The sequence below is a fragment of the Ambystoma mexicanum genome, chromosome 4p (assembly GCF_040938575.1).
Source record: "Ambystoma mexicanum isolate Mex_15411 chromosome 4p, UKY_AmexF1_1, whole genome shotgun sequence".
NCBI classification, from domain to species: Eukaryota; Metazoa; Chordata; class Amphibia; order Caudata; family Ambystomatidae; genus Ambystoma; species Ambystoma mexicanum.
This window is the reverse complement of record NC_090927.1, coordinates 239399147-239425848: the sequence shown is the minus strand read 5'-3', so window position 1 is coordinate 239425848 and position 26702 is coordinate 239399147. Positions and strand designations below refer to the sequence as shown.

Below are 26702 nucleotides of genomic sequence, written 5' to 3'. Positions count from 1 at the left end.
AGCGGAGCAGAATGCATGCACCGGCCATCGGCGCCAGGCCACTGGCAATGGGAAAATCAGAATATAATATTTAATATTTATTTGATAGCCACATACAGAGACACGATCAAAAAGAGGCATGCAGGGCGGAAAACACAGAACATGTATTCCCCATTTAAAATTCGAAATATGTCGATGAAATCCTGCAATTCCCCCAATATCATAAATCTCGTTCAAATATCGTTCCCATTCTAATAATATTAAAACAAGAATGGGAAACATACCCCCGCAAATGAAAGAACCACTGATTACTTCCTGCGCTTTCGTTTCTCAGAAACTGGATCGAAATCTGATCGAAAAGTTCAGGAATATTTCGTGGAAGGCGGTGGGATCGTCGTGCTGCTTGGCCAAAATCCTAAAAAAACGAACAAAAGAGCCAGTATCTTAAAGCGAATGGCCGTCCCTTTCCCCTGTGCCGGTCTGCCGGCCTCTCTACGCGAGACCCCACGGCAGCAGCGAAATAGTAAATAAAACCAGGCCGGTCTTTAAAAAAAAAACCTGCAGTTCGTGGAACGAAATCCCGGGTAAAGATGAAGAAAGCAGAGCGGAGTTAGAAAAAAAAACGGATAAAAATCTTGAAAGCATCGCATGTCCCTTATTAAGGGGGAAGATACAATATTTATCCGTCGTCTCCAGGGATGAGGCTCGTCCGTCTATTGTCCTCCCCGCTCGCGCTGCTGATGCTTGATTTTCAAAACTTCCATATCGCCAAGGGACCTACGACATCAGCCAAAGAAATAGCAGGCAAGTACAAAATCGGAGCCAGGGAGCAGCCTGCGTGCAGAGGGGAGACTCCATTCCTGCGGACTTTTTTTTATCCCAAGGAGTGCAAGGAAAGGACACCGCCGGACACGCACAGCGCCCGCGTGCTTTTTGGGGGTAAACGCGAGAAGTTTGGTATTTTTAAGGGGGCGACCGGCTGCAGCCAGAGGAAGCGGCGCTTTGAGGAGGAAGACGCGAGCGCCATGTCCACCGCCTTCCCGGGGCTCGTGCACGACGCAGAGGTACATTTTTGTGCGCATTGTGTGGTTTTCCTTTCCTCGGGGTATTTTTTTAATCCGCAGAAACCATTGCGTTTAATGATGATCTGGTGAGCTGTTAAACAGGGTGACCGGGGGCTATTTTCGTTGGGACATCTGTCGCGGGCAACGAGTAGCCTTAGCAGTAACAAAAGACTGCCCCTGGTATTGGGGACGGAGCCCGCGGTCAATATTGCGAGGCATGTGACCATTTTATTTGCTCGGACAGTTCGGGGGGTTTGTGACAGGATTCGTGCGGGGACGCTGAGGCATGATTGTGAATTTTAACACCACAATAACGGGACTAGTCGATTCCAGTCACGGTGTTAAGCTACTATTACGAGTGCTTAGTCCTTGAATGCAAACGCACACTCTATCTTCTATTAACATAGTATGGCAGTGTGTTGGAGATTCGCGAACTTATAGATACGAGGTGCCATTTGTATTATATTTCCCTCTGGGTAATGAAGGTTTTCACGGGATGTTTTCCGCCGGTGAGCACTGAAGATGTCAGTTTACTTGTATTGTTTTTTTTTTGTTTTGTTTTCGATTGCGGGTGGGTTGTTTATGTGGTTGGGCGGGTCAATTGTCCACCGAGTTGCTACAATCAACAAAAGCAGCCTTGAGACTGAGGATGTCCCAATCTCTAGTGGGTTTTTATACTTGCATGTCTAGCGCGCCATTCCCGCGCAGTCCTTTGGCGATGTGTGTGTGTGTGTGTGTGTTTTAGACAGGTAGGTGCCAACTCCTCATTGAAGTGTAATCCTCTGCTGTGTCTTGCAGGAGGAAGCCTGGGGTGCTAGTCTCCAGTGCTTGGTGTTACACAGCTCGGATGTGTTGCTGACACTACAGTGCAGGGGTTCTCTCTGCCTGTGTGGGTTTCAGACAGGTGCATGCGCCTTTCGCTGGGTGCGCCTTGCAGGAGGGGGACAGGGTTATCAGAGAGCCCCTCTAGTAGGGTGCTGCAGAGCCGGACGGTCTGCTCTCTTGTTGTGGGGGCGCTTTGTGCTATATATCTGGGGGACTGAGGCTGCCGCGTCTCTTTTTAAACTCCACACTGATCTCCTGCTTGCTTGCCTCCACCGCAGATACGTCACGACGGATCAAACAGCTACCGCCTGATGCAGCTGGGCTGCCTGGAGTCTGTGGCCAACTCAACCGTGGCTTACTCGTCGACGTCCCCGCTCGCCTACTCCGCCGCGGGCACCGAGTTCGCCTCGCCTTACTTCTCGGCCAACCACCAGTACACGCCGCTGCACCACCAGTCCTTCCACTACGAGTTCCAGCACGGCCACCCGGCCGTCGCGCCCGAGGCCTACTCGCTGAACTCGCTGCACCACTCGCAGCAGTACTACCACCAGCAGATCCACCACGGCGAGCCCGACTTCCTGAACCTGCAGCATGCGCGCGCGCTCAAGTCCTCGTGCCTGGACGAGCAGCGCCGCGAGCTGGGCTGCCTGGAGGCCTACCGCCGCCACGACCTGTCCCTCGTCAGCCACGGCTCCCAGTACGGCATGCACGCGGCGGACCAGAGGCTGCTGCCGGGGGCAGGCCTCGGGCCCGACGAGCTGCAGGTAACCGGAGGCCCGAAGTACGCCTGCGCCCAGCCACTTTCTTTTTTTTAACTTATTCCTTTTACTTTTCAAGGCGCTCATTGCAAGCAGATTTTTGATTTTACAAATAAAACTGACAGTTTTATTTTTATACAGACCTCACATATTGGTAGCAGGTAACTGCACGCATTATCATCGCAGCTGTTGACATTTACTTATTTATTTGTTCATTTATAGCAGCAGGACAATCCTTCAGGCATCAGGGCGCTAGCTACAGAAAGTGTGAAGAGACGTTCTCCAAAGTGCAAGACTAAGCATACATGTGACAACAGAAAGGTGGTTCTAGAAAGGCAGAGTCTGGCAGAGCTAGAGTCATCTACACAAATGTGCACGTGAGCCAATTTAACAACATGTCCTCTCTTGCTATTATATATACCAACACACCGACATATAGATTTACATAGCTCTTTCCCATCGAAAAACGCTTTTGCAAACCAGGCCTAGTGTGTAACTGTACATATTATATATATATATATATATATCACACACACTTAAACATTCGATTGCATATCTTCCCTTCGATAGGTTGGAAGATAAAGCTCGCCTGTGAACACGATACACCACCGAACCCTTGACTTTCAAGCTAGATTTCACCGGGAGCGAGCGCGTCTATTCGCCTCGCCGTCTGCATCGGGGTGTAAAGTGCGCGCCCGGCCGCGCTCTCGGAAGAGCCGTCCCCCTCTACCCTGAACCTAAAGATCGCGGCCGCGGCGCGCCTCGAGCAGAGTGTGTGCTCTGCATAGAAGGCGGCGGGATCAATGGCCTGGCAGCCGCCGGCGTGACTTTCCGCACTTGAAGCCGGCGCCTTATTTCCAGGCCGCACTCCCCAAGTTCACGTCTCCGCCGCGCACTCCTTATGTCCCTCGGCGGAGAGAAAAGGGGGAAATGGACTCCTGCCATTCAGCGCCCGGCTCGGCTAAACCCTATTTACTCCCGCTTTCTGTGGCAGCGTCTGCTGCTGATTTGTTTTGTATCTGTACAAATTTCGCCCCATTGCGGGGCACAAAGCGGAGCATTTTTCAAAAGAGGGGATTAGGGAATTTGGAAAGGGAGCGGACAAAGAGTAAATCCCGCGCAAAAGAGCACCGTAGTTTATCCAATTTTCGGCTTAGTGCCGTTCAACTGGCCATTAATGCAATGTCATCCGACCAGACAACGCGCTCTACTGTTTGGAGACAGGAACCAAGTTTGTTAAAGCACGGGACGAAACAGGCAGTTTCTACATGGCTTCTCTGCAATCTACCGTTCAACATTTCTAAGTTATGGATATTTAACTTCCTAATAACCCTGCAAGTAGAAATAATAATAATAATAATAATAATAATAATAATAGTTTCTATACATAATTGCAGTGCTACCAGATCATGCAAATAGCTGAGTTGTGCCTTTCAAAACCCACGGATATATATATATATATATATATATATATAGTGTTCTTTAAACTGTGGGATGTTCACCCTAGAATGGCCAGGGGATAGGAGGCTCTAAAAATAGGGAGTATGGAGACTACTTTCCTAGAAAGAAATACACAGATTGTGTATCTGAGGGTGGGGTAGTAACAGTACCTGTGGCGGCTGTTCGGGTGGTGGGTGGGGGGGGGACTCAGCATAACAACATTAGAGTACCTCTGATAGGTACATTCCCGCCAAATCCGTCATACGGGTCCAAAGTTAATTTCAATTATCAATTCATTTTTGGGTTTCCTATGGAACTTAATACTCAAGTACAGTGCCCTCACCCCCATGCAAATTAAATTCGTCCTGTGTCTGTTTCTATAGTTATCATCTATCTGTTTAGGTATCTATCTCCCGTGTGCGTATGCACGTGCGCATATAGAGTAACAGTATGTATCTATCTCCCGTGTGCGTATGCACGTGCGCATATAGAGTAACAGTATGTATCTATCTTCCCTGTGCGTATGCACGTGCGCTTATAGAGTAACAGTATGTATCTATCTCCCGTGTGCGTATGCACGTGCGCTTATAGAGTAACAGTATGTATCTATCTCCCGTGTGCGTATGCACGTGCGCTTATAGAGTAACAGTATGTATCTATCTCCCGTGTGCGTATGCACGTGCGCATATAGAGGAACATATGGAGAGGGGCATACATCGAGAGATTAAACAATGCATATTAATATTAAAGGTGAACTCAACTTCAGTGTATAGTTGGAAGCCTTTCAGGCCTTGTGTGGAGCTGTCCAGCACCGGCCAAGAGAAGCCGGGCCGTGGTCTGTGGGAACCGGGCGGAAGCAGCCGCCATTTTAGGCTCGAGTTGGGCCTAGAAGTACGGCGTTCGCTTGATTTTCACTGGCACACTCGGGAGTTTCTCCCTGAAAGTTCATCAGCAGCCCGTCTCATTTCCGATGCACCGAATGTAAATGAGGCTCCCCCGGCGCGGAATGCTAAGTGGGTGCCATTGGCGCAGAGGGCGCGGGAGTCACGCGAACAGATGCACGGAGTCGCGGGGCTGCGGCCTCATCTTTCAGCCCCCTAAAAAGATTTGCCATGGCCCACAAAGGGAACTGTCACACCTTGCCCCGTCAGCGCCCTAATTTATGCCTCTTCGCCCAGGGATTCCGATAATCACTTTAGGGCCCGGCATAAAGGGGGCAGCCGTGACTTGCCCTGAATGGGATTTCGCCCCTGCGTCGTCTGTTTACGTTCTTAACAAGGCCGGTGTTACTGCCGCCGCCGTGTGTTTATGTGAGCCGTGTTATGTCGGGCGAGGCCTGGCTTTCCGCAGCCACTTAACCCTCGCTTTGCTGCCTGCCAGCCCGGCCACCTGTTATGGAAACCCCCACTGCCCCACAGATGTGTAATGGGAACTTAATAGGAGAACGTGGAGGCCGAAAAAAAGCAGCGTTGGCAACGGACCAGGTCCCTGACAGCCCAACACATGTAGGCAGCCATACATATAGCCCGGACGCAAACCTGCACGTACAATAATCTACCCAAGTGGTGCATGCACTCTGCATAGCCCATCAAAGGGGTCAGGGGGGAGGCAAAGTGAGTTTGCCAACATACTCATTGAACCGGGCCAAATTCACAGAGCGGTGCAAAATGTATTTTTGGGGGGCAAAGTCACTTTGCACGGCAAAAGTACTCTTTGCACTGCGGTAGATAGGCCTAAACCAAAAAAAAGCACTAGGACTGTGCTACTTGTTTTTTTTTTTTTTTAATTAGGCCCCTTTAGCTCAGCGCAAAGAGTACGTATGCAGTGCAAAGTGACTTTGCTCCGTAAAAATACACTTTGCACCGCTCTGTGAATTAGGCCCAGTTCACCGTGTTTGTTGGCAGTGCACAGTCACTCTGCACCTGCTTAACGTTCCATGAATTATGCCGCACATCTGTTCGCGCCTTTTGTGTGGGTATCTGCAGTGTACCTCGGTATAGAGGAGGCACATTGTATGACTTATGCATGCAAAATAGCACCACATTCTTCACTAGGCCTGATTTACAAAGCGTTTTTCAATGGAACTGCGCCACTGTAAAACGATTTTGTGAAGCAGGCCCATTGTGTGCAAAGCAAACATATAACCCACGGCGCAAAGCGTGCACGCATATAGGTGTGCAACAGAAGATGCTGTGGTGTCAGCGATATTGCAAAGACACCACGGAGCAATCAGCGATAATGCAAAGACACCACGGAGCAGAGTATGTTTAAGATACACACAGCTTGCATACTTCAGTCGTGTGTAATGTTCTCGTCTACACTGACGACATATTCCATGTCGCAAGCATGCAACTAAAGGAAACACATCTACAAAAACATTGACAAAACACACGCAACTTCCTTAAATACACACATGTGGTCCTGATTCGTGGAATTATTTGCGTGTTAAAAGGAGGTTTGCGAGCCATTCTGCTCTCAAATCCCTGTTTGATAAATAGGGATTTGCGGGCAGAATGGCACGCAAATCCCCGTTTTACACGCAAATAATGCCATGAATCGGGCCCATAGACGATGCACATGTATCTGCAGTGGGCAAGTATGCCTCACTCTTGTGTGTATGTAGGGAGCATGGCAGGAAGCAGGCACCCCACAGGGATTCTGTGTCCAAGTTAACACCCCCTCGGCCTGATTTACAAAAGCGTTTCACAATGGCACAGTCTCATAGAAAAAAGAATTACAAATCCCAGGCCCTCTCTCTGTTACAAAGTGGCAGTCATCGTTTTAAAATGGGGGTGCAAAGTGGATGTGTTCTTTGCCTTTTGACATGACGTTATATGTGCTTGCTCACGTGACACAAAATCTAAAACAATCAAGTGCCATCACTCCTTAATATAGAGAGTAGCAACCTGGCACAGCATACCCGGGAACCCACTGCTACTATGCGGGCATTGCAAAGCGCCACGTTCATGGTTGCCATGGTTTCTTAGCGCTGATGTCTACCTATATTGTCACTGATTCACAACGTTTTTTCAATGGGATTTTCCCATTGAAAAACGCTTCACGAATCAGGCCCAGGGTTTATCCTTATTGGTGAATTGGCATTGCATACGATGAATTGAATTGGCCCATGTTCTCATCTGCATTTACACCGCACACCCACCACAAAGGTAAACATGTTATGCATATTAACGGCTACTCACATGTACGCATGCGCAGAAAATAGTACACAATACATTCATGCGATCAGATGTATTGGACCTTCTTTACAAAGCATTTTGCTATGAGTTTGTGTCAGTGAAAAGAGTTTTGTGAATCGGGCCCATTGACGGTTCGCATAGAACGACGCACCTTAGTTCCACTCAGATATAAACGGACTATAACCACAGTTTGCGCATGCGCACAGAGGGCCCCAAAACACAGATTCTTTCAAATTCAAGTGCACGCGTATACAGAATTATCACATGAGCTCAAGTGCTTGGAACGCCCAAGTGCACCCAACGAAGGTAGCCTGTGTGTGCACCCAGCATAGGCAGCCAGGGTGTGCACCCACGGAAGGCAGCCTGGGTGTGCAACCAGCATAGGCAGCTGGGGTGCGCACCCACGGAAAGCAGCTCGGGTGTGCACCCAGCATAGGCAGCTGGGGTGTGCACCCACGGAAGGCAGCCTGGGTGTGCACCCAGCATAGGCAGCTGGGGGGTGTACCCACGGAAAGCAGCCTGGTGTGCACCCAGCATTGGCAGCTGGGGTGTGCACCCATGGAAGGCAGCCTGGATGTGCACCCAAGGAAGGCAGCCTGGGTGTGCACCCACCAAAGGCAGCCTGGATGTGCATCCACGGAAGGCACCCTGGGTGTGCTCCCAGCCTTGACAGCCTGGGTGTGCACCCACCAAAGGCAGCCTGGATGTGCACCCACGGAAGGCACCCTGGGTGTGCTCCCAGCCTTGACAGCCAGGGTGTGCTCCCAGTGAACTTAGGCTGGGTGCGCACCCAAGGAAGGCAGCCTGGGTATGCACCCAACAAAGGCAGGCTGGGTGCACACCCAAGGAAGGCAGCTTGTGTGTGCTCCCAGCATTGACAGCTGGGTGTGTACCCAGGAAAGGCAGCCTGGGTGGGCACTCAAAGAAGGCAGCCTGGGTGTGTACCCAAGGAAGACAGCCTGGGCGTGCACCTAGCGGAGGCAGCCTGCGCGTGCTTCACAGCATTGACAGCCTGGGTGTGCACCCAGTGGAGGCAGCCTGGGTGTGCTCCCAACATTGACAGCCCGGGTGTGCTCCCAGGGGAGGCAGCCTGGGCGTGCTCCCAGACTTGACAGCCTGGGTGTGCTCTCAGTGAACATAGGCTGGGTGTGCACCCAAGGAAGGCAGCCTGGGTGTGCTCCCAGCGGAGGCAGCCTGCGTGTGCACCCAACATTTACAGCCTGGGTGTGCACCCAGCATTGACAGGCTGGGTGTGCACCCAGTGGAGGCAGCCTGCGCGTGCACACAGCAGGTTCTCCTTTCTACACAAACCTCAGCCACGCATCTTGCATGGCGGCAGTGGGGGTTCGTTTACAAACTGCCTCTGGGGCCAGGACATCAGTCACTGCCCGTGTTTCCACCCACGTCTAAAGGAAGCCGGCGTGTGCGGATGGCCGTTTCAGTTGGTGCCGGTAATAGTGGCACGTGGTCCGCTTTCCAGCGGCACTTGCTGCTCGCCTTCGCTGTTCACAAACACAACTCTCGCTGGTTAACTATAACTCAGGGTCAGGGCAGCCCCCGAGGCAGGGAGGGGACCGCGCGATTGCCAGTGGCGGGGTCGGCCTGCGGGGCGCATTTACTCGACCACAGTGTGTAACGTTGGGCCTCATGTGTGATTTGCCTTGCAGGGATCCGTGGAGGCGCAGTGCGGCTTGCTCCTCAATGGCCAGGGCGGCGTCATACGGCGAGGTAAGGCCACAGTGTCCTTTATTGCAACTGTCCCTTGACATGGTTTGTTGTATGCCAATGTATCATTGCACGTGTTCGCTAGTAAATCACGTATGAAGGCATGGCCTGACCGCCGGAGTATATGACATTGTCGCACATTGTGCTCTGTGTAGTATTTCGTGGTGTTACATTATTTTCCCTTAGGCAGAATCAATACATGCGCACACAAAAAATCCCAGCTTTAAAACAGTGTGATAAAAACAGTGTCCATTTTGCATACTGTAAAATGAGGGCTCACAATTCGAGAAATGCACACGCAGACGCCCGCCATTTTCATGCACTGCTTCGCTGCAGCCTCCAATCATATTTCGTTAAGAAGTGCATTGATTTCCGGGTTGGACGCGGATTTATGTGTTTGCAGACTTGACATGTTCAATGCATTTCCGGAGGCAGGGACACGAGGAGAAGACGCGAGGGGCTGACGCTCGAAACCATCGCGCTTTACTGTCAAATACCTTTTAAAGGGAAGCACAGTCCATCATGGAACAAAGTGACAATATGTTGAATGAATGACGCGCTACAATATTTCGTAACGGTGTCCGAAATGAGACACATAAGTTTATAGATTAATAATAAATGTTGATGTGGCAAATAATATCTTTCTCTCTCTCTCTCTCTCTCTCTCTCTCTCTCTCTCTATATATATATATATATATATATGTATAAAGAGAGAGAGGACTTTTAATATAGTTTCTGTTTACTGTGAATTCATTTCTGTGAGTCGTACCTACGGTTGTACTTTAATATATAAATATATATATATATATATATAGAGAGAGAGAGAGAGAGAGAGAGAGAGAGAGAGGGATGGGGGGAGAAGGGGAGAGAAAGAGAGAAATAGAGAGACGCACATTCGCATATTAAGTTACAGTAGAACGTAAACTATATCAAAACTTCAATGCAAAGCGCACCACAGCCGCATTCGTTTCGTGTGCTTTAAGTGACCGCCCAAAATCTAAACCGGTGCTCACAGGTGTGTGTTAGAGCGTTATATTTAATACGCCTGCTGCCCACATGTGCTATAGCTCGTATATAGAGAGCGGAGAGTATGGGGAGAGAGACGGGCCGAGTGCGGCGCATCTACGGGACCGCGCAGTGAATGCACGCTCGCCCCTCTTGCGCTCTTCCTCGTCCCAGGAGCCCCATACACTGGGACGAGGCTTCAGAGCGGGCCGCTATATGAGCCGCCGCCGCCGCCGCCGCCGAGCTGGAGGCGGGATCTGGGGAGGACGGTTGGGATTATTGCGGGGAGACGGTTAATTCCAGGGCCTGGTGCAGATGGTGCTGAAAGGACAGCGCCCATCGCGCTAATCCCCAGGCCGCCTGGACGCGTCTCCCGCCGCAGCGCTTCGATTTCTCGCCACAAGCAGCCACGGTGCAGTGCGCAGGAGGGGGCCGGGCGGGGTGGGGGGACAGCGACATGACCCAAAACCAACTAGAACAACAGTGGGGTTGCATGGCAACCATAGTTGTTGATTTCATAATACATTGCCTTCATTGAGTTTTTGAATAGATTTTACGAGAATGTATTGTGTTACGGTTATCCGTTATTTGTTTTTTGTGTGTAAAGTTTATTTGAAACTATGTCACACAATAAATACGTTATTCTTATTATGTATTATTATTATTATTAGTAGTAGTATTATTATTATACTACTACTATAAATATAGTGGCCGTTTAAATTCTATTTTAGCTATTTTTGTTAGCTGCATATGTGCGTGTTACACAGGTGGGAGTGGGAACCTGCTAACCGGGCAATTCTGTATTTTTGGCCATTACTTTTCCAAATATTATATAAATGAATGCACCCCAATCATGTGTCATACAAACATTTGAAAACCATTCGCCTTTATTCACTTGGCGACAAGTCTTTGGTTGTGACCGCGAGCGCACGCAATATCCCGGGACACGTGCACTGGCGAGGCACCCCTGGGTGAGGTTTTGGTGAATTATGCGCGCGCATCGGCGCCCCGCGTGCTCTGCTAGGTTCCCGTGTACCGACGGGGTCGCCCCGCAGTGCAGGTGCGTTCTCATCATCTCGTCTGCTGAGGAAGCTGTGGCGGCGTCGGCCGTTTTCCACGCACCGCAGATGTGGTGGCGCCCTGTCTCCCCGCGCCACAGTGCTTGCATTCAGCCTCCTTCCATAATTGTTACTCTTTGCATCGATATTGTCTATCGTAACAGAATCACGATTTTATGTGGCACTGCAGGCCGGTTTCACACGCCCATTCACGTGCATGGATGTAGGCTCGCACCTGCGTGGATTCCAGAAACGTGCTCATAAATTGGGCGCCGCGTTTCCAGGCCAGGACTTCATAGGTCGATGCTTCCAGGCGTTCCTTTTACTTTCCGGGGGCTAGACCCCAGACTACAACTCCCATAACGCACCTGGTTGTTAAATGAAACGGCAGAAATCTACGATGTCCCATTGACAAAGGAGTCCCTTGCTCACCCTGGGAATCGGCATAGGAAAAAGGACCTCCTCGTGTGTAAAGTGTAACCTAGATTTGACAAAAAGGTCCCGGTACAATATGGGCAGCATTACACGTACCCCCTCTTAGGTTGTCCCCACCACCTCTACGAGTCCAAATGAATAGCGTAGAGGGTAGATACGGTGGATTCAAATGAATGACTGTCCTTTGTCTCCCTTCCCGTCTCCAAACTCACACATCATTTTGTGCGAGCACATGCATTGCCAAATTTCTATTGGTCCTTTCTACTGTCACTCTTTCTACCAGTAAGTGCTATAAGGAACGAACCATAGAAAACGTGCGAGAACCCCAGGAGGCGTCCATGACGTGCAGAACCTTAACATCATTTTACAAGTGTTGAAAATAAAAGTTTATACGCACGTCTAAAATGGGGAGACTTCGGCGTAACGCTATTCCTATTCTTCCATTAGACAGATAGAACATTCTATTTTTAGGGGGACCGGAAGGGCATAAGAAAAAGGAACAGACTCGATGCTTACAGGCCCCCAGGTCCATGTGTCAGGGTGACGCTGTGAGTGCGTGCACTTCCCTTCCTGTGTCTGCACAACTGTGTGTGTGCACTTGCCTGTGTGCATGGTTCAATGCCTGCCCGTGTCTGTGCCTGCCCGCATGTGTGTCTGCTCTTGGATGTCTGCCTGCATCTTGTATGTCCACCAATGTGCTGGTCTGTGTCTCCGTGTGTGCCGGCCAGTCTTCCCGCCCATACTTCCTCTGCCTTCCAGTGGGTCAGCCTTATGATGGGCCCACTGGAGATGTGCTGTTAGCACTTGGACTTTGAGATCTGGACCTGCACTTGTGAGGGTGTGCCTTACAGGCACATTATGACATTATTGGTGCATTTAAAGCTGCACTTAGCTTATGATAGCAGCATCCTACATGTAAGGGGCTATATTGCAAACACAGGGCCCGATTCATGGAATTATTTGCATGGTTCAAAGTGACTCTGCACTGCTGAAAAGTGACGTTGCAGTGCAGACACAAACAATGATTCATGGAACCGTGCGAAGTGTATTTTTGCAGTGCAAAGTTCGTGCAAAATCAGTGCATTGTCATTTTTGCAGTACAAAATGTCTTTGCATGGACTTTGCACTCCAAAAATACACTTTGCACAGTTCCACGAATCAGGGGTTGTGTCGGCAGTGCAAAGTCCCTTTGCAACAGTGCAAAGCACTTTGAACCATGCCAAAAATTCCATGAATCGGGCCTACAGTGTCTAAACAAAGCACATGATATGTATTTCGGCATGCCCCATGTCCTCCCAGAGATGCATGCTGGGACCCGTAGTTTTGATGTTCACATTACAGTCCATTCTGGGCTCTGCCACTTCTGACAGGCGACTGGACAATACCAGGTGTGCCTGCCTGGTACCTGGCAGGTTATGGTAACACCTAGCAGATACACATTCCTCCCTGCTTCACGAGCACGCTGGGGCACACGTCATGCCCATCAGGCAGGCACCTACTGATGGATTTCATGACCCCTTATAAGTACTACAGAGGGTCCTCCCAGGTTGTACGCTTGGTTGTTATTGGACGCATTGTTTGTTATTCCTTTTCCGGATCAGCGTTATGTGGTGCCATGCGCATCTCCATGCCTGCCTTTTAATTACGCCCTCTCTGCCTGTACACATCGCGTGTTGCCCTTTTCCATGCCTCAGAAGACTAACATCTGTATACTCCTGGAAGGCTCACAATATACGGTTATATGTGATTTTCCAAAGACAATTTCAGAGAGGTACGTTTCACCGAAAATGTAATACCGAAAAAATAGATTTAAAAAAAATGGGTTGGGGGGGAAGCCTCAGTCCCTCATTTTTCTATCCTTTTAACCCCACTCCAGCCCCGTCCACACCCATTTTAAACCTTTACCCCACTCCCCCATATATATTTAATTAACATTTTTGGTATTTTTTCGGTATTATGATTTTCAGTAAAACTTGCCGCTCCGTTTTGTTTTTGGTAAAATGACTGAGTTTCCAATACACCACTCCCCGGACAAGCCTTGGCACTGCTAGACGTCTGCTGTAGTGGCATAGCATATGGAAACATAATACAACATATCAACATGATAAATACAGGACTACAGGCCCAGAAGTCAAAGAATAAGAGGTCTGCGTGAGCATCCCCTGAAATATAGGCGGCATTATTGCAGACTCAAGGCTATACATGGTATACAACAGGTGCACCTGTGGTGCTAACACGGTGAGACTCACTAGGCATACGTTGGCATGTTGTGGCTTTCATGACTACACTTGGCAGATGGAAGCAGCACCTGCACAAATAAGAGCCTACAAAACGGAATCTATGTGATCACGGCATGCCCGAAAATACCGCATTCGGAAATTCCGAATGCAAAAATGCAGGTGTGCAGTGATCACATATGCATTGGTGCCATTGCAGAATGACAGAATCCCTGCAAGTGCAGGGGGCACTCCCGCAACCCATGGACCCGTTACACCGCACAAGGGGAGCCAGAGACAGCCCTGCAACTGATATAATGAGGATTAGGCATTTTTGTCTAATGCAAATGTGCAGTAAACAAACTTGCACTTTTCTTCCTCTGTCTTTCTACGGCAGTTCACTTTACAATGTATATGTTGCATTATTTGTACACGTGAGGTGTCGCTTGGCATAGGATTGCAGTGGATAGAGAGGTGGTCTGTCCCTGATTTAGGGTGACTTTACCAGGCATCTGATGGCATTTTGGAGACACTTCACTCGGCATTCGATGGCTGCCCCTGTAATCATATTTTGATTAGGCATGTGTTGGCACTGTTGGGGCATCCATGGCCTCACTTACCAGATGATACAAGTACATGCACCTGTGAGGGTATATTTTACATATCGTGACTAATCTGTATGCATGTGTCATTATTTGAGCATTTGACACTCCACTCTGCATATGCCAGAAGCACCTGAGCAAGCTTACACATTGCATATTTGCGACAATGCCAGGCATACAATGATATTATTGGGGCATTTGAGGGCGCCGTAGGCATGTATTGGCAGCCCCCCTGTTAGTGGGTTTACACCTTGCATATGGTGGTTATTCTACACATTTGACAGCATTATTTAGACATTTGAAACAGCACTTGGCATTCTACGGTAGATCATGCGGGGCTGTCCCTCACGCATGGTGATCATATGCCCGCCCCCTCTCGCATTTGCCAATTATTGCCATAATTTGCCCAGTTGCTCATGCCAATTGGAGTATAGAGGTGCCCGGGCAATCCCAGTCATTTAGAGCGACATAACATCCAATGTTGGCCCATTGGTGTAAGTACCTGGCTAAATGATGGCAACGCATGGTGCATGCCTCATCGATGCCGATTCACAAGTTGCCATTGTTAGCCTAAGCTCATTTTACTGGCATCCAGTGGCGTCCAAGAACTGCAATAGTTTTAAGATAACAATGTTTGTGGGAAACGTGTTGAGCGTGCTGCAAAGAGTTAATCTGTTGGGTTGGAAGTCCTAAATTAAGACTATTTCTGTAGTAAAAATGAAAGTTAAGATTCTAGGAACTGCCTTTGCTCTCGTCGAGAAAGTAATCAAAGCAAAATCCTGAGCAGGACATTGAATGATGGAACAGCTGTGCAGGCTACATTGGTATGGGATACCACAGAATGGTCACATCCGGCATTGGAGCCTAGGTAGGTCCCTTTAGCTGCTGGTGTGGTAGCACGTCACTGGCCACCTAGAGGCGCAAGAGAACACGTAAGCCATATAAGCTTTACCAGAGAGCAATAAATGTCCAAACAGAGCCGTTTGCTCTCCAGGGTAGCAGGACTTGCTCTTCGGTGGCTTGCCATGAGCACCAGTCTCCCGGTGAGAGTTGTTGATGGACGGTGAACAACCAACACAATGATAATCCTTTATGAGCTAAAGCATGTCAGCTCTAGTCCAATGAAGTCTCACATTATAAAACACCTCTTACCTCGCTAACACAACAATATGAAATATGTAATACTAGCTCATCACAGATTAGCACAGGTTTAACACTCCAATTAGGCTGTAGAAGTTGGCTCCCAATGCAGAAATGTTATTGAAAGTAGACATTACAGTGGCTAGTGGTGGAAAGGATCCAAGATCATGTCAAAATGTGGATGGAAGTTTTGAGGCGTCTAAGATCAGGGCCGAGCCAGGACTGCTGGGTTAGTACCCCTGTTTATTTATGTATTGTTCGCTTGTTAGGTGCTTATACAGGAAGTAAATACATTTTCAAAACACCCACAGGGCAACAGGGAGGGGACAAGGGGATGTCAGACAGTTATAATACATCACAACTATTAAATACAGTGTTGGGAGGGGGAACCTACTATGCCTGGTGAGTGTTCAGAACGTGCAAGTGCAGAAGAGCGAGTGAATGGGATAGGTGCTGGGGTGCTCATGGGTGAGCAACAGATGAAGTGCAATGAAAGGTAAGTGTGAGCCTCCATGGTGGATGGTGTGCCAAGGCAAGTGGCGAGGATAGACAAACTCTCGGGGAGATTCAGTGTGGGAGGTCAGGGCCACGAGCATGCATAAGGGCCCTGAACCCCAAAAAAGCAACTGTGAGTTAGCAGAGGAAAGAGGGGGGGGATAAAAAGAAAAGTCTTGAGGAGCTTCCTGAAATTTAAGAAAGTCCTGTGCAAGATGAAGAGGGACGGGGAGATTGTTCCAAAGAAGCAAAGAAGGGGGCCAGATGAGGAAAGCGATCGACCTCCTGCCCTGTGTTTAGTGAAACGCTTTAAACACAAAGAGTTGGTGCCAGAGGAGTTCAGAGGTCTGGAGGGGGAATATTTAGTAAGAGAGAGTTGAAGATAGTCTGGTCCATGGCCCCAGACAGCAGAGATAGGACTTGCATGGAAATATACATCTACCTTGAGTTTTTTAGTTGTGCCAAGTACTTTGAAGTGGTCTTTGTGTGGCTACTGAAGGTCCTTGGATCGGTTGCATGTGTTATAAGAAGTCGTTGTGTCCCTGGCTGTGGTTCACAGGTGTTCTCAATCAATGCTGCCTTTACTTTCAGTGAGTCTCGGGGTTCAGTTTCCCCGAAGGCACAAGATTGATAGAAATGGTTTTCGGTAGCTCAGCTAGTCATGGCTGTGGGTAGGGTCTCAGCTTGCCAAAGGAAAGGCAATGGCTACCAATATCAAATTCCTGATTAGTAGTGGTCGTGGCAACAGCAGTGGCTGCTTAAAAGTAGTCACTCTTCTCTGTTTCTCTGATCAACTCCTTGACTGTCTAGGTTGGAAATTGGTGGAGACACGTATTCCATTGAAATGTATTTTCCCGTGCTGTAAATTCTTCAAAACTTCTCTGAACTAGAAAATCTGGTGTACAAATGCAACCAATCTGAAATTTCTTGGACATTTAATCACAAATCTTAAAGGGAGCAGAGCAACCCCCCTGGTCTAACGACGAGGCAGAAGCAGGGTCCAACTGGGGCATCAAATTGTCTCGGGCACCAATGGAAGAGTGGCCCACCGTTGCAAAAGGCAATTAATTCCTTTTCTGACAGACTGTTTGCGTAGTACCCATGGTGGAGGTATTTGATAAATTGTCATGTAAATTGTGCTTTTTAAAGAATATTATACAGTAACACTGGTCAAAACGACTACCCACGTGCTGAAGTAACGTATCAAATTGGCCCATATGAGCCTGAAAAGTGGCTTACTTTGACCAAAAAAAACTGCCCCACAGTAACAGTTTGTGTTTTTGGTTCGGCCATTGCCCTATTGCCGTATAGATCATTGCCGAGCCGCGGCAGAAGAGACACACGGTTTCTTTGTCCACTGTGCAGGATCACACGGTTGTAAAGCAGTTGATCAAACGATCACCCCTTTTTGGCACTGGAAAATAAGAGGCCTGGTGCAGGTTACACGCCTGTCAATAGAGGCCACTACTGTTTTAGAGCAGGAGTCCTCCCTGGTGAGTACAGTGGGAGGCCTCTCTCAAGCAAGCACATAGAGCTGTTTTGGGTTGCCCATTCAGTCAAAAGATGCCTCGCTCGTTGGCGTTAAGGTTTACTTTTACAAAATGCAGCAACTGCATGTTAGATCGTTTACAAAAAATCATATTTAGAAATATAGGTTTTACTATGATGTTAAAACGATGCACTCTTTGCGACACACATATCTGGCAGCCACCTGCAGTTACATACAATTAAGTTTGCTGTTGTGTGTAGCTATTAATCAGGCCCGTGGGAGTCACTGTAACTCACTGTGCTAATTTAACATAGCTGGGGCATTTTGATTCACGTGGGCAAATAACGTGCACCTTATGTCCTGCGTGACGCCTGTCAAATTCAGATCATCCATCCTTTATTAAAGATGCAGGTCATGGATTGCTGTTTAACCTGCAACCCAAACATTTTTGGATGTGTTAATATTGGGCTTGGAGTTTACCTAAGGTTAAATTAAGGTTAAATAATCGGTTCATTATATTTATAATGAATAATATTTTTTTTATAACGTGCTTAGTACTGAAGCGTTTTCTTAGCACTGATACAGGATTCGAACCTGCGTTGCTCAACGCCGTCTTGCTTGCCACTGAGCTATACTACCCATGAAAGAAGAAAAAAAAACGTGACTTTCTGCATATAGATCAATCTTTAAAAGAAGCATATGCTGCCCTTTCCTCCCTCAGCTTCTCGAATGCAAAGGCCATGCCAGAGGCCTGGCTTCTTGCTTCAGTTCCCCAGCCAGCTAAGGCAACATTTGAGTATCATTGGCCTACAGAGTGCACTTAAAACCCAAGCCACAGAATCAAAAAGCTAGAGCCTGCACATGACGATTGCATTACGGTGAGTACAGAGCCCAGCGCACACTACCAGAAGACTGAAGCACGCATAGAAGCTATGTCATTTCTGTCCTGAGTGACAGGTTTGAAGTGAGTCACTTCAAAGCTCCCGGGGGCTCTCCGGCAAGATGACAGATCCAGCATCTCCAGGCCGTGGCAGTGCAGCATCCTCTATTGCTCTCAGAAATAGCTCTCATCATCCATCATTCACACAGGTCACTTTTGTGTAACTGGCTCGACAACTTCCCAAATAATTATGTCACACAATTGCAGGTGTTTATGGACATCTTTGTTGACTGCCTTATCCAATGGTTGGTGCACTCTGGAAATATTTGAGGTGTTCCACAGGTTGACATGAGTGCACACCTGAAGACCAAGTTTCTTCAAGAAAGGCACCATGTCACTCACCTTAAAGGACAGGGGTAAGAAAGACACAGGTGTGGTAGTAAGATATGTGTGGGTCGGTTGAACAGTCTATGGATGAATCCGTTTTAAAACTTTGACTACCTTGGCTGCAAAGGAGGGCCCATTGTTCTACATTTGTGAAAGTGATACCTGTTATTTTCACCCCCCCCCTATTCTGAAGCAAGATCCACATATGATCTGAGCTCATCATGGAGTCATTCTCCTGGATACAGCCCCTGTAGGTGAATATATAGGACTGCATGCCCGAAAACCCCTTTGGCCAATGCTCAGCTAAGCTCTCACAATGTTCACTTGTGCTTTTTTAGTTTATATGAAATTGCCAGCTGCCAGTTAAGGGATGCTGCATCATTCTCTGTGATTGGCTCTTACCTGTATCATGCGGCACTCGGTTGTGGGGTTTCCGCCTCTGCTGACTCTATTTGGCTTCTCTTTGGTTCTTGGGTTGCTGGTTTCTGCAGGTTGTGCTTGCTCCTTTTTGGTCTGTGTCTCGGGCCTCTCTGGGCTGGGGGTTGAGCCTCGCTGGTCTCCCGGCAGGGCCTCCTTTTTACCCGAATTTTGCAATGGAATGTCCCGTGAGCCATTCCATCACCACCAGTTCAACATGAAGATTCTGTTGTCTTACTTTATTACTGTACAGATATCGAGTTAAGCCGGTCTACAGATGTGTGTTCTGCTCCCTTGTTGCCCGATCACATATTGTTCTGCCTGTTTACCCCCTGCTGCCTGGTATAGCTGCCTGTCTCTCTGCCTTCTGTTAGATTTGGCAATAAGTCTTAGTTGCAAGAGCGATTGCAGACATAATACAAACCTTTGGCGAACCCTGTGTTTGCGATTAGTGGGTGTCAGTTGTCGCTCACCTCCAAGTATTGTGTCTGCCCAACACTAATTTGTTAGAGAAAGCTTTTCGAGGAAAGAACAGCTAGTGTCGCGCCAGAATGAATTATTTTTTTTTAACAAATTAAGTCACTTGTTTTTTTTTTTAAATACGTTTTTTTTAAAGTTTATTTAAACAGATTATCGATGCCGTGAGTTTTTATAAAAATTCTGGTTTAAAAACAGTCCTTAGTTTCCTGATCCTCTACACGTGTTTCACCAACAGTTAGACTGCTGGCTCAGCAGGAGGAAATGGGTAGAGAGGTTTTAGATCTGATGCTAATAGTGATGAGGCTTATTGGCAATTTCCAATGTGGCTCTACTGATTCGAGAAATGTATCATCATAACGCGTGTAAGCACGGTTACATATGTGTTCAGATGGAGGGCCGCATATATGGGCTCAACTTGAATGGCTGGGGCCAGCCCTGTCTGACAAAACCACTCCCTATCGCCTCCCATAAGAGGCAGGTAAAGCACTCCAATGTCAATAAGTCTGTCTGCTCCTCTCTTTCTCATTGCGTCTCCGGGCCTAATGCGCAGACCGTTTCCCACTTTGGTTGTGCCATTATAAAACGCTTCTGTGAACTGTCTTTTTAACTTCGAGCATGCGCGTGTGTGTGCATGTGTAAGCACGCCTGGGTTGGTGTGAGTGTAGGAGTGTGTGTGTGTGCATGTGTTAGGCGTGTGTGTGTAGAAGTGTGTCAGTGCATGTGGAAGTGTCTGTGTGTGTGTGGGTGTGTGCATGTGAAAGAACGCCTGTGTTTGTGTGAGTGTAGGTGTGCGTGTGTGTGTGTTTAGAAGTATGTGTGTGTGTGTAGTTGCGGTGTGTGTGTGTGTGTGCATGTGTTAGGCGTGTGTGTGTAGAAGTGTGTCAGTGCATGTGGAAGTGTCTGTGTGTGTGTGGGTGTGTGCATGTGAAAGAACGCCTGTGTTTGTGTGAGTGTAGGTGTGCGTGTGTGTGTGTTTAGAAGTATGTGTGTGTGTGTAGTTGCGGTGTGTGTGTGTGTGTGTGTAGAAGTGTGTGCGTGTGTAGTAGCGTGTCAGTGCATGTGGGAGTGCCTGCATGTGTCTGCCCCTCTGTCGTTTAGCTCTTTTGTCTGTCAATCCATCTGTACCTTTCCCTTTATATATTTGCCTTCTTCTCACTCTGATTCTACTGGGCAAACGTGTGCTCCATAGGCCGCACCTTTTAGGCCTCTCTGGGTGCAGGGCCCAGAGCAAAATGAAGGGCCTGCCTCCCCCCAGAGTTGGGTGGCACCAACCCTGACAGAACGAATATTGTCTGTGCATGAAATGTGGAGCACATTGTCAAGCAGAATGTTATAGGGGATGTGGTAGGCGCGGGATTATGGATCTTTAAATAGCCCCAATCAGTAGGCAACTTTCGTTTCCTGCCTGTTGCTTGCTGCACCCACTCTGAAGTACCCCGCAAGGTTACATTTCTTCCCACAGGCAACGATAGCGTGTGCAGCAATAATGCCACGCCGGCCGAAAATGGGGGACAGGCCGGCTTGAAGAAAAGGAACACTTCAGTGGCTCGGTGTAGTGATTAAATACTGCAGCCCATTCAGCATGCCGTGTTAACATTTGAGGAGTACCTACATAGTGATGATGGGGTACACCTGCTCACGTTTGACCCGGAGGTCTTCATTCACACCATTGCAGGTTTCATAAAGATGATGACAGTTAGGGGGTGCGCGTAACCTGGAAGACCCCTTCACACTGTGGCAGTATTGTCGCTCACATTTTTTACCCACTCCATGATTATTGGTACACCTCCGGTGGGGGCAGGATTTCAGCACTCAGCGGTGACATACTTTACTGGTGTAAAGTAGGGGTGCAGGCTTAGAGATGTTTGAGGATGCAGGGGTTTGGGCCGGGATTCGGTATTTGGGTATCAGGGTCAAAACTTGGGCCAACGAACAGTACATGGCGTGGGGCTCACATGGTCTTGTCCCTCGCTGGCTTATGGAGAAGTGGGAGAATATTTTGGCATACACTATCAAAATTATGTTTTTTGTACATGCAAAATTGTTTATTTATTATTTAAACCCTTAAATGTTTTTATAAATCGGTGTCTATAACAAGTGGTTTTCCGTGGAAACAAGCTGTGTGTGTGGTGATTTTGCGCCAGGGTCTTATCCAGCACTTTGGGAGGCCTTCAGGCAAAAGTGTGACATTTAGGCATTTGCAGGGGTGGCGGGCCGGAGGAAAGTGATGGGCCTAACTCCCCCTTGAGGGTGGGTGGCATCCTCCCTGACAGCTGACTACGGTCTGCGCTGGAAATGTGGGGCCCTGCCTTGCGGGGAGCATCCGAGAGTCTGCGGTGGCACAGGATTATGGGGCTTTAAAAAGCCCTCAGGAGCAGGTCCTTTTCTTTTCCCATGGGATGCATAACAAGCATAACAAGGAGGTTTCAGTTTTTCCACTGGGGAGCAAAATGAGTATAGCATTTCTATGAGGGTCTTTGTCACAGAAGCACGGTGCACTGGTGTCATTCACCTGATGGTCCCACTTCATAATTATTAGTACAACATTTTTACTCTCCAGTGGGAATAGGGGTGTTACGCAAATTGTCCTTTTACAATTGACCTTTTGTCCTAATTGACCAGTGGTCCTAATTGACCTTCAGCACAATTGACCTTTACCTTTATGTATCATATATATATATATATATATATATATATATATATATATATATATATATATATATATATATATATATATATGTGTGGGGTTGGGTTGGGGTAATACATAACATAATGGGATTGGGTAGGGGGTTGTGGGGGGGTTTCGATTGAGTGGCGGGTTGCAGGGGGTTTCCCTCCGCATACATGTGCTAATTGACCTTCATTTCACAATCAATTGTGAAAAGGCCAATTCTCCCGCAATCAATTGTGAAAAGGTCAATTAGTGTGCAGCTAGGGATATGAGATCAATGCTCAATGGTAATGTCTACTGGCCAGTGCTTTAAGTGGGGTAAGAAATTGAGGGGGGCCCTCTTTTGGGGGCGTGGCTTCCATTGTGGCATGGCTTAGAAGTGCACAAATCATAGTAAGGTGCGCAAACAAATATGCCTTATGGTCGCATAGTGACCACACTATTGTATTGTGCCTTATGGTCGTATTTAGACCACACTACTGTGTTGTGCCTTATGGTCGTATTTAGACCACACTACTGTGTTGTGCCTTATGGTCGTATTTAGACCACACTACTGTGTTGTGCCTTATGGTCGTATTTAGACTACACTACTGTGTTGTGCCTTATGGTCGTATTTAGACCACACTACTGTGTTGTGCCTTATGGTCGTATTTAGACTACACTACTGTGTTGTGCCTTATGGTCGTATTTAGACCACACTACTGTGTTGTGCCTTATGGTCGTATTTAGACTACACTACTGTGTTGTGCCTTATGGTCGTATTTAGACCACACTACTGTGTTGTGCCTTATGGTCGTATTTAGACTACACTACTGTGTTGTGCCTATGTTCGTATTTAGACCACACTACTGTGCTGCACCTTATGGTCGCATAGTGACCACACTACTGTGTTGTGCCTTATGGTCGTATTTAGACTACACTACTGTGTTGTGCCTTATGGTCGCATAGTGACCACACTATTGTGTTGTGCCTTATGGTCGTATTTAGACCACACTACTGTGTTGTGCCTTATGGTCGTATTTAGACTACACTACTGTGTTGTGCCTTATGGTCGCATAGTGACCACACTATTGTGTTGTGCCTTATGGTCGTATTTAGACCACACTACTGTGTTGTGCCTTATGGTCGTATTTAGACTACACTACTGTGTTGTGCCTTATGGTCGTATTTAGACTACACTACTGTGTTGTGCCTTATGGTCGCATAGCGAACACACTATTGTGTTGTGCCTTATGGTCGTATTTAGACCACACTACTGTGTTGTGCCTTATGGTCGTATTTAGACTACACTACTGTGTTGTGCCTATGTTCGTATTTAGACCACACTACTGTGCTGCACCTTATGGTCGCATAGTGACCACACTACTGTGTTGTGCCTTATGGTCGTATTTAGACTACACTACTGTGTTGTGCCTTATGGTCGCATAGTGACCACACTATTGTGTTGTGCCTTATGGTCGTATTTAGACCACACTACTGTGTTGTGCCTTATGGTCGTATTTAGACTACACTACTGTGTTGTGCCTTATGGTCGCATAGTGACCACACTATTGTGTTGTGCCTTATGGTCGTATTTAGACCACACTACTGTGTTGTGCCTTATGGTCGTATTTAGACTACACTACTGTGTTGTGCCTTATGGTCGCATAGCGACCACACTATTGTGTTGTGCCTTATGGTCGTATTTAGACCACACTACTGTGTTGTGCCTTATGGTCGCATAGTGACCACACTACTGTGTTGTGCCTCATGGTCGTATTTAGACCACACTACTGTGTTGTGCCTTATGGTCATATTTAGACTACACTATTGAAACAAGGCGGGTGCCTATTTCATACCTGTTACACGCCAGTGCCTGCCGACGGCCAGACCCCCGGCATCACAACCCTATCAACTACCTTTATCTAGGGGCTACATAGACCATCCCAACCACGGTCACCTTAACCAGGTATTACTCAGCGTTTCCATAACATTCTCGACCCCACCATTTAGCATGTATCTACTCACCTCCATCTTGCTTGCCTACGTCATGACCAGCCTCAATACCACATTTCCGACCAAGATGGCTCCACACCTACCCAACATGCCAGCCCTACCCAGGCGTAACAACCAAGTACCTTACTCAGATTTAAACGCCTCTCAGACACTATCTTCCAGTCACCCTCGCACCACCACAGAAAGGAACTTAGGACTTAGAGCTAGACTAGCCAAAATCCATGAACCACTTGCCCGCTCACTGTCCACTACACATAACTCTAGATCGCTGCCACCGCGACCTATTACCTCTACACAACCCAGTAACCCACTACAAACCCTTCAGAACTCCCGCAACCAGGGTACCCCTAAACTTACACAAGACAAGCGCCATACTACTACCTCAAAAAATATAGCTACCATCTCTAAAAACAAAGCTAGCCCCAATATCAAGGGAGCCTTGATCAATGCCAGGTCGCTAGTAGCTCATGCTACAGAAATTGCAGACCTAATACTCACCGAAAACCTTGACTTCCTCGCCATCACTGAGACCTGGCTACACCCAGCAGCAGGCCCTATGCTTATGTTGGCAGTCCCAGATAACTATTCTATCCTGAGACAAGACCGCCCTAACTCTAGAGGAGGTGGTGTCGCCTTTATCCACAAGTGCAGTCTTACCATGAGACTAACCACCTCGACCGACGCCCTCTCTTGCGAATCACTAGCAGTCAAAATACCACTCACTAACTCCCAAACTCTTAACATCTACCTGATATACCGTCCGCCAGGCCCCATCGGCACCTTCGATGAAGACCTTAACTCCATCCTATCCAGCAACCTCAAAAGCTCCACTCAAGCCCTCACCTTAGGAGACTTTAACTTGGGCTACAATGACTTAGAAGACCATTCCGCTAGTACCATAGCTAATACTCTTACTGAATTAGGCTTTGTGCAAAGATGTACGACACCTACGCACACGAAAGGTAGAACACTTGACTGGGTGGCCGACCATAACTGCCTAGTGAACATCACTAATATCTCACCCCAAGCCTGGACCGACCACCACTTGGTATCATTCATGCTCTCCACCGACAGACCCCCACCCCCGCCCACCATCAAGGCCCCACCCACTCTTACTAGAAACAAGAAGAACATGACAGTAGAAAGACTTATCCCTGACCTCCTCCCCATTCTCAACTCACTTCCTGATAACTTGGACCCTGAGTCCTTAGTTGAAGAATATAACAAGATTATGGCCACCTCACTGGACCGCATCGCCCCCCTTAAACTGAGATCCAGTAAACCGAAAACGCACCTCAACAAATGGTACTCACCATTCCTCAAAAAACTAAGACAGCAAAAAAGAAACTGCGAGGCCATCTGGAAAAAATCCCCTTCAGTCTCTAATAAACTAAAACTCTCCAAACTAGCCGCACTCTACAAAAAAGAAATCTACCTGGCCAAACGAGCCTCCTTTGACTCTCGTATATCCCAAGCGAAATCTAACATGAAAGAACTTTTCTCCATCCTCAAAGAAATAGAAACCCCCATAGCACCCCTTGACACGTGCACCAAAGATAAAAACTGGTGCTCAGAAATTCAAAGTGCCCTAGCCAACAAGATTGCGACTCTTCAAAGTAAAATCACTAGCAAAAGAGCATCCCTGAATGACACCCTCAACTCAATAATTCCGGACAAACCCACACCCACTGACCTAGCCCGCTTCCAATTCACCAAAGTCAACATACTGGAAGTCAAAAAAATTATCCTGTCCTTGAAACCGTCTAACTGCCAGGGAGATCTATGCCCTGCACAGCTCATTAAAGATGCTGCCCGCGACCTCTCCCCTTTCATTACAAAATTGATCAATGCCTCCTTTGCCACTGGCTCCATCCCTACTAACCTAAAACAATCCTGGGTACTACCTCTACTGAAAAAACCTACACTCGACCCAGCCACACCTACAAACTACCGACCCATAACTACTGTTCCCTTTCTACTAAAAATTCTGGACAAGGTTGCCTATGTACAAATACAGAAGCACTTGGAAGAACACAACCTCTTAGGCTCTAGACAATCTGGATTCCGTCCCCAACACGGGACTGAAACCGCCCTTATTGACTTGAAAGCGCAGATCGATTCTCTCAGAGACAACGGACAAGCCGCCCTACTCCTCCTCCTCGACCTATCTGCAGCCTTCGATCTGGTCGATCACTCCGTCCTTTGCTCACACCTCCACTCCTCGGCTCATTTCTCCAGCGAGGCCATCACCTGGACCACATCCTTCCTTAACGGCAGGACTATGAGGGTCTTCTCTCCCACGGCGGCAGCAGACCCTATACCCATCACCTGTGGTGTTCCTCAGGGCTCTTGTGTCTCCCCCACATTATATTACATATTTACCAAGCCCCTTTTCGATGATTTGGATCATCTTGGTATCACCTACACTAACTATGCAGATGATA

General features: G+C 47.9%; 1 protein-coding gene across 1 annotated transcript in view; it reads left to right on the top strand.

Annotated features, from left to right (window-relative positions):
• Positions 1–576: 576 nt before the first annotated feature.
• Positions 577–26702, top strand: part of TFAP2D (transcription factor AP-2 delta) — a 102988-nt gene continuing 76862 nt past the window's right edge. The window contains exons 1-3 of the mRNA XM_069605761.1: positions 577–1043; positions 2147–2632; positions 8931–8991. Of these exons, the coding sequence (XP_069461862.1) occupies positions 678–1043; positions 2147–2632; positions 8931–8991 (913 nt within the window). The 5' untranslated portion in view covers positions 577–677. The remainder of the gene's footprint in view (positions 1044–2146; positions 2633–8930; positions 8992–26702) is intronic.